At 40.6% G+C, this 14,951-nt stretch overlaps 1 protein-coding gene across 2 annotated transcripts; it reads right to left on the bottom strand.

Moving 5' to 3' along the window:
• Window positions 1-8,950: 8,950 nt before the first annotated feature.
• prpf38b (pre-mRNA processing factor 38B) lies at window positions 8,951-14,709 on the bottom strand. Of its 2 annotated transcripts, XM_059345147.1 has the most exons (7): window positions 14,274-14,709; window positions 13,154-13,222; window positions 12,756-12,907; window positions 12,272-12,332; window positions 11,738-11,755; window positions 10,833-11,068; window positions 8,951-10,377 (listed from the first exon to the last, which is right to left on the bottom strand). In XM_059345147.1, exons 1-7 carry the CDS (start codon window positions 14,481-14,483, stop codon window positions 9,696-9,698), a joined length of 1,428 nt encoding a protein of 475 aa, XP_059201130.1. In that variant the 5' UTR covers window positions 14,484-14,709; the 3' UTR covers window positions 8,951-9,695. The 2 variants fall into 2 exon arrangements, with proteins under 2 accessions (XP_059201130.1, XP_059201131.1); XM_059345148.1 differs by lacking the exon at window positions 11,738-11,755.
• Window positions 14,710-14,951: the final 242 nt, after the last annotated feature.

Below are 14,951 nucleotides of genomic sequence, written 5' to 3'. Positions count from 1 at the left end.
TGTCTCAGCGGTGATGGACTGTGCCAACAACACTGCTGTTGTGTCCTGGTCTGCCAGTCGCGGTGCAGTAGAGTACTCAGTGACGGCCAACAACAGTCATCACAATGTCAGCTGCCAGACCTCTGACCTCAGCTGTAGCCTTGAAAAGCTCGCATGTGGCACCCGCTACAGTGTAATGGTAGCGGCTATGGATGACAACTGCTCTAGTGTCCCCAGCTGGGCTATGATGCTCGACTCATGTAAGAGAAAAAATACCAACAAATATACTGTACATTTTTAAAAAACTATGTATTTGTTGATTCACTTCATCCATGCATGTATTTTACTGCTGTAATATTTTTAACTTAACAAATTTCCGTATTCACAGCCCCCTGCCCGCCTCATAATGTGAGTGCCGAGGTCAGCTGTTCGTCAAACGACATGACAGTTTCTTGGGATGCCATCAGAGACGCAGACCACTTTTTGGTGACAGCAACGGCGGAGAATGGAGGAACCAGCGAGTCCTGTAACACCACAAACACTGCATGTTCCATCAGCAACGTGACATGTGGAAATACATTCAGCGTTCAAGTCACTTCTGTCAGAGGGGCCTGCCGCAGCCAGCACAGTCAGACCCACAGCGTCCTGTCAGGTATGGGGTGGGCAATATATCGATATTATATTGATATCGTAATATGAGGCTAGATATCGCCGTAGATTTCTGATATCAGTATATTGTCAGTTTTGTTTTTTCCTGGTTTTAAGGGCTGCTTTAAAGTAAAGTCATGTTATTTTCTAAACTTACCAGACGGTTCTAGTTGATAAATGATTTCCCTTTACCCACTTAGTTATTATATCCACATGACTAATGATTATTTATCAAAAATCTCATTGTGTAAATATTTTGAACCCATATTCAACCCTTTAATATTGTTGCAATATCGAAATGGAGGTATTGAGGGAAAAAATATTGTGATATTTGTTTTCTCTGTCGCCCAGCCCTAATGGAAACTTCAAAATCTGTCCATGCTTGCATAAAGCCATCCACCCAGTCACCAATTTAAATCATATCGTGTTTACTTTGTAGCCCCCTGCCAGCCTCAGGGAGTCAGAGGCAGCATCGACTGTGTGACCAATTCGGCCTGGATATCATGGGATGCTGCTCCTGGGGCGGACAGTTACACTGTGTCAGCTGTCGGTGAAGGAGACTATAAAAACAACTGCACCGCTTCCTCCAACACTACCTGTGAGGTGGAAGACCTGGCCTGTGGTGCGCTTTATAATTTCAGTGTTACTGCTAAAAACAGTAAATGTGAGAGTCAGACAAGTGCTTTCATCAACTTGCAGACAGGTAACCGATTTTTGACTTTGTGAATATGCTGATGATTTTATGCCAATTCGAAATAATGCCCAACACGCTGCAATGACAGTTAATGATATCTGTCTCCTCCTCCAGCCCCCTGCTCCCTCTCTGCTATCACAGCGGTCTCTCAGTGCCACAATTCTTCCATCCTCGTCTCGTGGGATCTGATGGAGGGTGACGATGGAAACACTGAGTACAATGTGACAGCAGAAGCCAGCGACCACACTTACCTGTCCTGCAGCCACACTGGCACTAGCTGCTACCTCCTTGGAGCACAATGTGGGCTCCATTACACCATCATTGTTTCTGCTTCACCAGACGAGTGCAGCAGTTTGAGAAGTCCACCGCACAGAATTACCATGGGTATATAATCTTTTGTTGTTTTCAGTCATGCATTATGAAACATATTTACAAATATGAGCTAGTAATAAATGTAAAGCTGCATAAAGACTGTCAACAGGAGGAAACTGCTTGCTTGGCTTTGTCCAAACATGACAAGATCCACCTACCTACACCTTCCCAAGCTCATTAATTAACATGTTAAAGAGGCAATGTGAAATTTCTGGCCACATGATCCCAATATAGGGGGCAGCATTTCCTCTTGTGCAAGAATTGCATGATTTACTTACTGCAGCATTGACACTGTTCAAGATTTTGTACAGCTAGACTTGCAATAAACCTTGCAAAGTCATAGCTTACATATTGCAACCTTAAGTTTTTTTTACAAGAGGTTATGTAGAGGATTTTTATTTGTTTCTCTAAAGCCCCTGAAAATGTGGTTTAAAATCTTTATCATGTTGCAACAATATCAACTGTTCGTGACTAAATAGGCAAAGTTTTAGCACAGTTAAAAAGACATCTGAACGTAATTGTCATTAAAAAAGTGGTAACGCTTCATATTAATGTCCTTGTAATAACCATTAATTAACAAGTAGAAAGGCCCTTGTAAGTCCTTACAAGATGCTTATTAACATTATTGTGTGTTTATAAGCTTATATAAGTGTTAATAATGGCATTACAAACACCCATGACCCACCCATTATGTCTTTGCCATGCCTTTATTAATCTTATTTTGTTTGCTTATTGATATTAAAATATACTTTATTGCTCATCTATTATAAGTTAACTATAAGTTAACTATGCTTTTTGCAACTACCGGATCTAAAGCGAGAACAATGCCTTATTACTTGTTAATTAATGGTTATTAAGGACCTTTTTATAAACAAGAAAAGTTTATAAGTCAAAAACCCAATTTATCTGCATCATCAGATCTGTGTTGTTTAAATGCTGATAAATCCTGATAGGTGCACTGCAGTTCTAAACACAAACTATTCACAACTTTTCCACAGAGCCGTGTCCACCAGGGAACGTGGTGGTTAACGCCGACTGTGAGGACAGCAGTGCACTGGTGTCCTGGAGCCCCTCTGCTGTAGCTGAAACCTATCACGTGGTAGCTTGCGATGTTGATGGATGTCTTGATAAACATACTTGCAACACCAGCTCCAGTAACTGCAGCTTATCAGACCTCCACTGTGGCCAGCAGTATGCAGTGATTGTGACTGCCAGACACGAAAACTGCTCCAGCAAGGCCAGTCCAAATGTCACACTCAGCACAGGTATTTGACTTTTTATACAAAGACGCTGAGCATAGGTTAACAAAACATTACTGAATATGAGTTTCAGCAGCTTGTTCATTTCTTTCTGTCCAGGTCCCTGCAAGCCTGATAATCTCTCCGTTAGTGTCCACTGTACCCATCAGTCTGCACTGTTATCATGGACATCGAAAGATAACGCTGTGGGCTATTATGGCTGTGCCCAGGCTGAAAATGGAGACATGCTGTACTGTCACAGCTCAAGTCCCAGCTGCACCATAGAGGATCTTGATTGTGGAGCAGTTTACAATTTCTCTGTCCAGGCTTCAGATGGGACATGCAACAGCTCCTTCAGTGACCCAGTGGAGAGTGGAGCAGGTATCAGAGCTGCATTAAGACTAAATAACTTTGTAACATGTGCACCTACATGGACTAACACTTTAAATCTCTCTCAGCTCCCTGTCCTCCAGACGCTGTTGAGGTGCAGCCAATGCCAATGAAGATGGAGATCCAGATGTTGCACTTCAACTGGACACAGATCACCTGTGGAGACACTGAGTACATGCTGGAGTTAACAGGAAGTCTGCTGGGAGATGACCAGGCCCAGTTCCAGGTCTCTTCCTACTGGACAAGTGTGACGTACTATGAGATTCCTCTCCCCTGCGGTTCATCCTACTATGCTACAGTAAAGAGCAGGAACGCTGCCGGTACCAGCGACCCATCTGTGCCTCTCAATGACACAACAGGTGAACTACACTAAACACTCAAGCTACTGTACATGTTACACTTCAGGCACTTTCTAACATTGGAGTTATTGTAAACCAGTGCCTGAAATGGGCCAGTACTCACCAGTAGTGAAAACTTCTGATTTCTGCCTACGAGTACACTTACTTCTATTTTTTCTTAACAGTATTATTAATAGGCTGATATTTATAGAAAAATAAGTTATATACCATGATTTACTGGGAGAAATGCAGCAATTCTGAGTGAAATCAGACATACGTAGTCATCAGACTATTATTTCATTATATTATTTATTATATATTATTCATTATTTTCCCATCACTGCAACAATTAACCTGCAAGGTTGGCAGTCAGCTCAGGCTCCCTAAATTGAATCATCGAATATTTGACTATTCATGTCGCCCCTAGAAGACATTATGTGTATGCCTTTCTATCATCTCAAACCAGTCAGGCTATACTCCTCTGACCTCTGGCATCAACAAGGTAAAACCTTCTCTGTAAACCCTACACATGGTTGTGAGTGAAAATCCCAGTAAATGAGCAGTTTCTGAAGTACCCAGACCAGCCCGTCTGGCTTCAACGACCATGCCACCTTCAAAGTCACTTAAATCACCTTTCTACCCCATTCTGATGCTCACTTTGATCTTCAACGGCTCCTCTTCACCTTCTCTACATGCCTAAATGCAGTGAGTTGCTGCCATGTGATTGTTTGATTAGGCATTTGCTTTAATGAGCAGTTGAACAGGTTAAAGTGCCCAGTGAGTGTAAATACAGTCATGGAAAAAAATATTAGACCACCCTTGTTTTCTCTTTGCTTTCTTGTTCATTTTAACTCCTGGTACAATTAAAGGTACATTTGTTTGGACAAATATAATGATAACAACAAAAATAGCTCATAAGAGTTTATTTTTTAAGAGCTGATATCTAGCCATTCCCATGGTTTTCTTGATAACGATTTTGGTTACCATCGAGAAAACCATGGAAAATGGCTAGATATCAGATGTTGTTATCATTATATTTGTCCAAACAAATGTACCTTTAGTTGTACCAGGCATTAAAATTAACAATAAATTGAAGAAAAAACGGTGGTCTAATAATGTTTTCCATGACTATATATCCTAGACACATGCAATGATCATGTCATGCAACTGATGGAACAGGGTACTGGCACCTTTTTTGGTCCAATTCAGGCTCTAATTTTACTTTGAACATCAGCTGGATTCTCATGATATCACAAAATCATGTAAGAATCTTGGGATTACGAGTTCCCAATAAAATATAAAAGTTTTTATGATTATAAGGAAAAACATGAAATGTTTCATATGTTTAATTCAAACTGCAATTTCTCTTCTCCCAGCTCCTTGTCCACCATCAGGAGTGGTGTACAGTGGTAACAGCTCCTTTGCCACAGTCTCGTGGAATGCCTCTGTGTTTGCCATGACGTACACAGTGTACGACAACAGTGAGACGCCAAAGGCCCAGCTGTGCAGCACTACAGGGCTGTCCTGCTCTCTGTCCAACATCGCTACCAATAACATGGTGATGACAGCCAGCAACACAGCTGGAGAAAGTGAAGAGACAAGTGTCCCTATTGGTAAGAAGTGATGTATATGTGTATGAAGATATGACTCATTTAAGGAGACATTTTTACTCTTTTTCTTTTTTTTTTAAAACAACTTAATTAATCCAAGCTTTTTCTTGTTAGTGGGAACACAAGACCGCAGGAGGAGAGATCTGAGGGAAGAAGGGCCAGACAGTGGTGAGTTTGATGAGAAGTTAAAAAACACAATTGTATTATAGTGACCCAGTCATTCCTCCTTTATTGGACGAACAAGTCTTCAGTCAACACAACTGACTTGTTTTTCCCCCCCAACAGCTCCTGTGCTGGATGTCCTAGATACAACGTCGTCAGCTATTGCCGCTGAGTGGTCTAAAATAGAAGATGCTTCTTATTATATGCTGGTTATCATCAGGCATGGCAGCTCTACAGAGTCTCAGGAGATGATGGTGTACGGTGAAAGCATCATTCTCACTGATTTGAGCCCGAACTCCATCTACTGTCTGTCTGTGTCGGCCTCGTACTCGGACGTCTTTAGTGGACCAGAGTCAGAGCCTGTATGTACACAAACAGGACCGTAGCTTCAGCAGAAGGAAAACACTTGTGTTGACGAGTCTAGAGGGCTGCACACGTCTCCTGGTTACAATGTGATGGTCTTACTATGAAAGTGGCAGTGCTTTAAACATTTGAAAGGACAGGTCTGATTTTTTTGTTGTGGGGTTGTATGAAGTACTCATCCAATGTCAGTGAATTCCCTACAGTAGATGGTGGTCGACCAAAAGCTAAGAAATGTACGACAGGTGACATAATGACTTAAAAAACAAACAAAACATTAGACCACCTTTGTTTTCTTCATTTTCTTGTTCATTTTAATGCCCGGTACAACTAAAGGTATATTTATTTGGAAAAATATAATGATAACAACAAAAATAGCTCATGAGAGTTTAATTTAAGAGCTGATATCTAGCCATTTCCCATGGTTCTCTTGATAATAACCAAAATCATTATGAAGAAAACCATGGGAAATAGGGAAATACAACCCCATTTCAAAAAAAGTATTCCGTTAAGAAGGACAAATTGTGTCTCAGTTACCCATAGCACACAACAACTTTAGGTCTGGTAGAACATGGGAATTAGCATGGATTTCTCATGCTTGCTTAAAAAACAATTCTTAAATGAACTTTTGTCTGCTGTTGGTTGAGGTTATATATTTTGTATCTGTGGTTTTGTTTCTCTTGTTTTTTTTTAAATTATATTTTAATCACATTTGTAAATTACGTGTTAGTCATCTTAAATTTAATATATCAGGAAGTGTTTGACTTTTTACCATTTCTAAATTTGTATTTAATATGGAGATTATTTTCAGATTACATTCTAATAAAAAATATCAAAAATATTGTTTGCTTTGTTTGGTTCCTCTACCTTTTTCCAGAGTTTAATTCAAGAGCTGTGGTAACATTCACATGTACACTAGTGTTCAAAATAATAGCAGTCCAATGTGACTAACCAGATTAATCCAGGTTTTTAGTATATTTTTTTTATTGCTAAATGGCAAACAAGGTACCAGTAGGTGCAGTAGATTCTCAGAAAAGCAACAAGACCCAGCATTCGTGATATGCACGCTCTTAAGGCTGTGCAATTGGGCAATTAGTTGAAAGGGGTGTGTTCAAAAAAATAGCAGTGTGGCATTCAATCAGTGAGGTCATCCATTTTGTGAAAAAACAGGTGGCCTCTATTTAAGGATGAAGCCAGCACTTGTTGAACATGCATTTCTCTTTGAAAGCCTGAGGGAAATGGGTTGTTCAAGACATTGTACAGAAGAACAGCGTACTTTGATTAAAAAGTAGATTGGAGAGGGGAAAACTTATAAAGAGGTGCAAACAATTATAGGCTGTTCAGCTAAAAGTATCTCCAATGCTTTAAAATCAAGAGCAAAACCAGAGACACGTGTCAGAAAACGGAAGACAACCATCAAAATGGATGGAAGAATAAGCAGAATGGCAAAGGCTCAGCCAATGATCAGCTCCAGGTTACCTGTAAGTGCTGTGACAGTTAGAAGACGTCTGTGTGAAGCTAATCTATTTACAAGAATCTCCCGCAAAGTCCCTCTGTTAAAAAAAAGGCATGTGCAGAAGAGGTTACAATTTGCCAAAGAACACATCAACTGGCCTAAAGAGAAATGGAGGAACATTTTGTGGACTGATGACAGTAAAATTGTTCTTTTTGGGTCCAAGGGCCGCAGACAGTTTGTGAGACGAGCCCCAAACTCTGATTTCAAGCCACAGTACACAGTGAAGACAGTGAATCATCATGATATGGGCATGTTTCTCCTACTATGGTGTTGGGCCTATTTATCACATACCAGGGATCATGGATCAGTTTGCATATGTCAAAATACTTGAAGAGCTCATGTTGCCTTATGCTGAAGAGGACATGCCCTTGAAATGGGTGTTTCAGCAAGACAATGACCCCAAACACACTAATAAACGAGCAAAATCTTGGTTCCAAACCAACAACATTGATGTTATGGAGTGGCCGGCCCAATCCCCGGACCTTAATCCAATTGAGAACTTGTGAGGTGACATCAAATATGTTGTTTCTGAAGCAAAACCAAGAATTGTAAATTAATTGTGGAATCTTGGAGTGGAATAACAGCTGAAAGGTGCCACGAGTTGGTTGACTCCATGCCACACAGATGTGAAGCACTTATAAAAAACTGTGGTCATACAACTAAATATTAGTTTAGTGATCACAGGATTGCTAAATCCTAGAAACAAAAAAGTTTGTACAAAATAGTTTTGAGTTTGTAAAGTCAACGGCAGACACTGCTATATTTTTGAACACACCCCTTTCAACTAATTGCCCAATAACACATCCTTAAGAGCTGCATATCACGAATGCTGGGTCTTGTTGGTTTTCTGAGAATCTACTGCACCTACTGGTATCTTGTCTGCCATTTAGGGTTAGGGTTAGTTACATTGGACTGCTATTATTTTCAACAATACTGTATATTCACAGTACTTATCTGCATAATTTGTTCACTTCACATTAAATTACATTATCCTGCTAACCCAAAATGTTCAAAAAAAAATTTCCAGCACCCATAGGAATTTTCAAAGTTGGAAACTTCCCATGGGAATTAATGGGAATAAACCATGTATTTATCAAAATTGAATGTTGGCCCTTAACAAGGAACTTAAATATAGTTGGGGGAAAATATATTTTAGCAAACTCTTGACTAAAAGAACCAGATTTCATGCAAGTAAACTTGAATATGTCTGCTATTCCTCAATCACATGCACATAGCACACTGCTTACTGTAGGGCTGCTGAGGCCACGCCCCTTACATGCACTGTGCATTCCTCCATCACATGTTCAATTCAATAGTTACATGTTGGGATTTTTTGAGGGGGAACACTCAATTTACTTACTTTTTGAATGGGTGGGGATCAGTCATTTTTATTTTGATTGTACTGATGCCTTCTTATGACAAAACAAAATTTTAATATTCATGTTTGGATATTTGTTTAAATTACACCAAATTTTCAGTTACTTCCTATATATTTACATAACTCCCATGTTAAGTTCCTGGAAATTTATCAGACATTTTCCACCCCTCTGCAACCCTAATGGTGATATCCTTCCATTTATTTAGTAATCAGTGCTTGTATGATATTTGAGTGTCCCTTCATTTCAAAACAAGTGCAATATGTGTTGTTTGTAAAAGTGTTTTTATTAGAAAACAAAATGCAACAGAGCAATAACCCAAACACATCACAGGCAGGGCTCAGTGTGTGTGGTAAAAAAATTACCCTTTGCAGACTGCCCTTTAGAGGATTAAAACATTCTCAGGCTGTCTACACACGACCATGGACAGAATTGCTTTTTTGCTGAGCCATTGTCGATCCACATCGCTGCAACTCTCAATTTTGTACTTCAGCATGTTCAATCAGAATACAGCTGACCAAGTCGCTTAAATATGAATAAATTGCAGAAATATGCACTGTAACATTAGTTAAATTTAAAAATGTTTGGGGTTTTGTACCTCTTGAAAATAAGTTAGTCTTTATACATTACGTAAGTTATATGAAGACCATGTTGCGCTGCACCTGACCCAGGGAGCAATGCATCTCGGAACATTTATCGTGTGTAGACAGCCTCCGAAACGGTATGTACAAACCCACATTTTTCTGGGGCAAATGAACGCACCATAGAAAATTAAAATGCCATTTTTTTCCCACTTTTCAAATTCAAGTGAATACTAACAATGGTCTAATGGGGAGCGAAAAAGGCAGAAAAACATAAAAGTAAAGCAACATTACATTGGCCAAAAACAACAGCTCCAGATGTCTAATGTGCTGACATTCCTTCTCTTTAGCACGAGGGATGGACCAGACAACTGTGTAGAAATAGGGAAGGAAAACACAGGAGTAGAAGTAATATTGCTGGGAGGCGACATTTACTCAGTGCTCTGACTCCTTCTGCGTTCACTATGTTTACTGTGGTCATTACTGGACTGATGATGGCTTCTCTCTTTGCTACCACTACGTTTGTGAGAACGCTGATCTCCGTCTCTCTCCCTGTCTCTGTCTCTGTCTCTGCTGTGGCTGCGATCTCTTTTCCTGCTCTTCTCCTCTCCCCCGCTTTTGTGCCTCCTCTCCCTGCTTCGGCTCCGACTCGACCTTTTGGCCTTCCTCTCATCTCTGTGCCTCTCCCTGTCGTCTTTATGCCTCCTGTCATCGGTCTCTCCCCTGTTCTTTTTATCCTTGGACCTCTCCCTCTCCGCGCCTCTATCTTTATGGTGTTCCCTGTCCTTCCTCCTGTTCCGGTCTTCCCCGCCGTCTCTATCTTTGTCTCTGCGTTCCTTCCTTCGGTCCTGGCTGCCACTGCGACTTCTCCTACGTTCTCGCCGGTCTTGGTTCCTGTCTGCACTGCGGGACCGCCGTCTCTCCCTGTCCCCTCTGTCTCCTCTATCCCTATCCCGGTCTCGGTCCCTGCCCTCCCTCTCCTTCCTCTGGCGGTCACGCTCCCTTTCCAGCTCTCGGTCAAAGCTGGGGCCGTGCCGTTCTTTCTCGCGGTGGTGGCTCCGGCTCCTCGACCGTTTCGGCGATCTTCGGGGGCTTGGAGTCCGTCTGGGTGTCCTAGATTTAATAGTAATAATGATGATTATTATTTGTATATCACTTTTCAAGCTGGGAGCACCAATGGCTTCCCACAGACAACAAAAACAACCACAAATAAAACAAAAAGCAACAACAGCAAAATACAAGCACGTATTTCAAAGACTCACTCACATTACAAATAAATCATCTAAAATAGAACAAGTGAAACTACTAAAATAAACCAACACACAACAGACCATTTATCAGGAAAAAAAGGCAGGTCTAAAAATAAGCCTTAAAAAGAGATTTTAAAGGAGAAACAGAGTCAGCTAGCTGAGTATGAAACAAATACTATATGCAACATTAGCTTCAAGTAATTAAACTTCCATGAACAAAGCAATGTTCCATATTTTTCCGTTTTAAATAGTTGAAAACTGGCGGAGCTAGGCAAGATTAGTTGACACTAAAATAGCTTGAATCATTTACTGGGTTACCTGGAGCGACGTCGTTCTCCTTGCCTTGCCCCCTCTGCCACTGCGGGTTCCTCCTCCTGCACCTCCTTCACAGCAACTTTACGAGGCCTAGCCTTCATCTGCTGGTCAATTATCTTCTGTACAGGCACTGGGATACGGGGGAACAGAGTGGAGAACCACTCCAGTTTGGTCAAGAATGAGCGCAGCATCTCTCCGACTGTCATCACACAGCCACCTCCTGCCTTCACGTCCAGCTCCTAGAATCAAACAGCGAGAGAGAGCCACAGAAACACACAATTAGCACACAAAGGGAGGACGCTGGCAAATGTGATACCGCTTTTTCAATTTTGCCTCAAAAAGCAATTTGTGATGACCAAGTACTGAACCTTCACCTCTGTTCATCTAGCTTAATCTCTCATATCAATCAAATGTGTTCTAACTGTATTTTAGTAATTAAGAAGAAACAAAACTATAAATATACAGAAAAGCTTGCCTCATCTAAACTGTATGGAATTTCTGGAATCTGTATTGACAGTGTGAGCTTTAATTATATTACATTAGGAATGTCCACCCCCCAAACCTTCACATCATCTGCTCAAAACAGCAGGCTCAAAAAGTGCTTGCATTTATTTCTTTTTTACAGACCATAAATGAAGGGGAGGGAAGTGACCTCTAAAAACATAAAGACATATCCTCATTGAGCTGAAGAGACAAAGACAGAGAAGCCATTGCTTCGTTCTTTAGTCTCCCAAAAGCACAATGGGCTCTTAAGGCGTCGTAGGAACATAAATAATTGCCCACAGTGTAAACACAGATTGGAGCAGGTAGACAAAGTGCACACCAGATGAAGAGTTATATGGTAGAGAACAGCCGCTTTGCACTCACACACGCAACCCAACAGTGCTGAGATACAATATCCAATTCACCTGCTGCACAATGGGCATCTAAAGAAAAAAACAGGGGAATTAACCAGATGGGTAGGATTTCATATGATCAATTCAAACATAATGCAACAGAATATGAAAGGAGACCTGGCTGCACAGCCTGGTGTTATATCAAATGGTGAAAACACAATAGATTTATGCAACAGTTGACACGTGTTATATAGTTTGTGTTTGCCCGTTTGTGTGTGTATCAATATGAATGTTACAATTATCACACATTTAGTTTTGTGCAACAAGTCCTAAAAAAGCTTGTCAAAACAAAGGGCATGCCTTAATATTACACTGACTTAAGAGATTTACTCAGCATCATATATGGTACTTACCCTGATAAAAATCAGCAGCTCAGCAGTGAGTAATCTAGCTACTTGGGTTTACAGGACAAAAACTGCGGACTATTAAGCCAAATGAAGGCAAAGGTGAAAAATCAGCTATGAGCATCACAAGGGGTGGAGTGTTGTGTAACTGTGTGTTTAATGGAGAGAAAGAAACATCAAATTATTACCCGAGGTGACATACCTCCTCATCATCCAGGAAGTTGTCGTACCATTCTATCAAATCTGCTGGGGGTTGAGTGTATCTGAAGCACAACAAAACAGAGCACAATATGAGCATTTTTATCAGAGAATCATGTTGCACACTCAAAATTAAATTATGTTGCAGGGACGTAAGGTGAGGTTAATACAAGCAACGAGTGCTGCATTAGATTTCACTTAAACATTAAAATTACATTTCTCTTATATATACTAAAATTGTCTATGACAATGTCTGTTATCATCTATTTACTGATAATTTACTAATGAGGTCCTGCCCCAACAAGATATTTCCAATAAAAATATAGCCGTGAAAAAAAAAATCTATCTTCTGCAACAAGTGGCTATTTCATCAAACAAAATGTCTTGACCAAATTGTGCAAAAAAGCCAGAGTCTAAAAGAAAACTACTACAGAGAAATTATGGTAGTCAAATTTGAGTCTTAAACAAAAAATAAAAATAAATCATACCTTATGTACATGAAGCCAAGTGCTCTGATGTATGGAGAGTCTGTGTGAGTGATCAGACCCATCAGCTGTTTGCGAGTCAGCTTGAGAGTAAACAGTTTGTACAGAAGACAGAAAGCAGTAGACACAATACCACCAGTTCCGACGCCACGCACCTAGCAAGGATGAAGATATATTTGTGAAGCACATCATTGTACATAATTCAAAGCAACCATATTCACAGTGACTGTCCCTTTGGCAGCAATTCTCAGTGGGTACAAGTACAGCACAAGAACTCAGGACCTAATGAATCACATGAATGTGTCATACTTGTAAATCATTATCCTCCAGAATGGTAAGGGAAATGTAGAGGGGGGGACGGGGAAGACGGGGAATATAAAAAGCACGTACTTCTCACTTACCCCTCCGCACATTCCAGTTTGGCCTGCGGTCTTTCTGCTTCCTTTTTCCCAAGGCTCAGCATGAGTCACCTGTAGACACACAACAGTATTAAGCTAGTTCACATAAACTCATACATGTCTGCAAGGCCTTATTTTAACTGCCATACACAGTGACACCACACAGCTGAAACATCCAATCCATCTCTCTGATAACAGTTTGGAGACAGCAGGCCACTGGGCCTAGTCTTATTGTGCTCTTGCCTCTGGAATAATCTTCTTGTGGACATCAGACTTTTAAATCAAAAACTCATCGTTTTGCCTCAACTTTCAATTAGTTGCTACTTTTAAATTATCTGCTTGGAAAGTCTGTCTCAATCCCAATGTATACTATTATAATGTGAAGGGTAGGTTATGTGGCTCGGGGGTCTAGTCGTTTGGAGCTGCTCCTCATTTTCCTGGATCCATCTTTTTCACATACATTCACATTCTATGTATCACTTTCTTGTGTCAGAAATGTCTAAATTCAGTTTACTATGTTGGTCTATTCTGTACACACAACATGTATTGAGTGTGATGTGTTATACTTATTTTAAAGCCGCTTATGGCAAATGTGTGCTTTGGCTGTATACATTTTTTTTTAATAACACTGACTTGAATTGGAGGCTTCTTACAAAATACTGAAACTGTCGCCTCTTGTCAAAATTAATAAGATACCTTGCAAGTATAATTATGAAGTTTGCTGATACGCTTTTCAGTTCTGGTGTATTGTTAGAATCAAAAGAACATTATTTACTGCAGTTCACTCATTCTTAGTAAACCAAGCGGGAAACTATTCTGAATGTATAACGGCCACCTCTATGTACCGTATTTAATTTAAAGTTAGCTTAGTCGCTAACGTTACCCTAGCTTAACGCTGCTATTACGAACACACACGGTACATGTTGGCGGCAATTAACGTAATGTGAAACAAGCGGACATCTATTTTGGACCTAAAGTAAGGCTAGTTAAAACCATCTCCGTCTGTTTCCAGTTTCCCTCGTTATTTGACGACTGCAGTGCAGTGCTAGCACAGTAGCGCTAGCTAGACTCGACAGTGGTTATCTAACCAGCTAGCATGCGGTTTAGCATTTGCTAACATTACCTTAAAGTAGATTTCGTCCACAACTTCGTGGTAGGTCTTTAGTTCATAAAGCTGAACTTTGAAATACGGCGAGGACAGCACATTTGTAAGAATCATTGGGTTGAGGTTCATAGTCTTTTCGTTGCCCCACAGGGGCAATACATTTCCATGTTTTCCTGGTGCAGGCTTGCTGACGGCCTGTGCCGCTAACTGGTTTCCTTGGTTAGCCATGTTAGCTGGATCCCACGCCGCTCCGCTCAGTGTACAGTTAGCGTATCTCCGATTACAGATCCATCAATATACGATGGTGAAGTATCGATCGGTAACAATTTCGTCCGTTGGCTTGTTGGTGATTTTCCTCAAAATAGATAATAACAACTTCCCGCCGTCGTTGTAGCTAAAGTGCTGTTGCGAGGTGGAACCGGAACTGTAACGTTAGTGGTGCAGTGTGAACACATAGACCAGGGAGGGGCAAGTGGAGGCCCGGGGGCCGCAGACGGCCCGCACCCTTACTTGAAGTGGCCCCTAGTATGACTACATGCATTTGAGCATGAAATCTTTAAAAAGTGCATTGTAAAAATGAAAACAAAATTACTTCTTGAAATTAATGTTGGTCTGCTGCTCTTGCACTGAAAAGAAAGATATCACAGTAAGTGGTTATTTTTTATTTGCTTCAAACCTTTTGTATTCCTATTTATA

This window comes from Centropristis striata, chromosome 11, assembly GCF_030273125.1.
Source record: "Centropristis striata isolate RG_2023a ecotype Rhode Island chromosome 11, C.striata_1.0, whole genome shotgun sequence".
Taxonomy (NCBI): domain Eukaryota; kingdom Metazoa; phylum Chordata; class Actinopteri; order Perciformes; family Serranidae; genus Centropristis; species Centropristis striata.
Note: the sequence above shows the minus strand (reverse complement) of the source record. Positions and strands in the feature narration are given on the sequence as shown.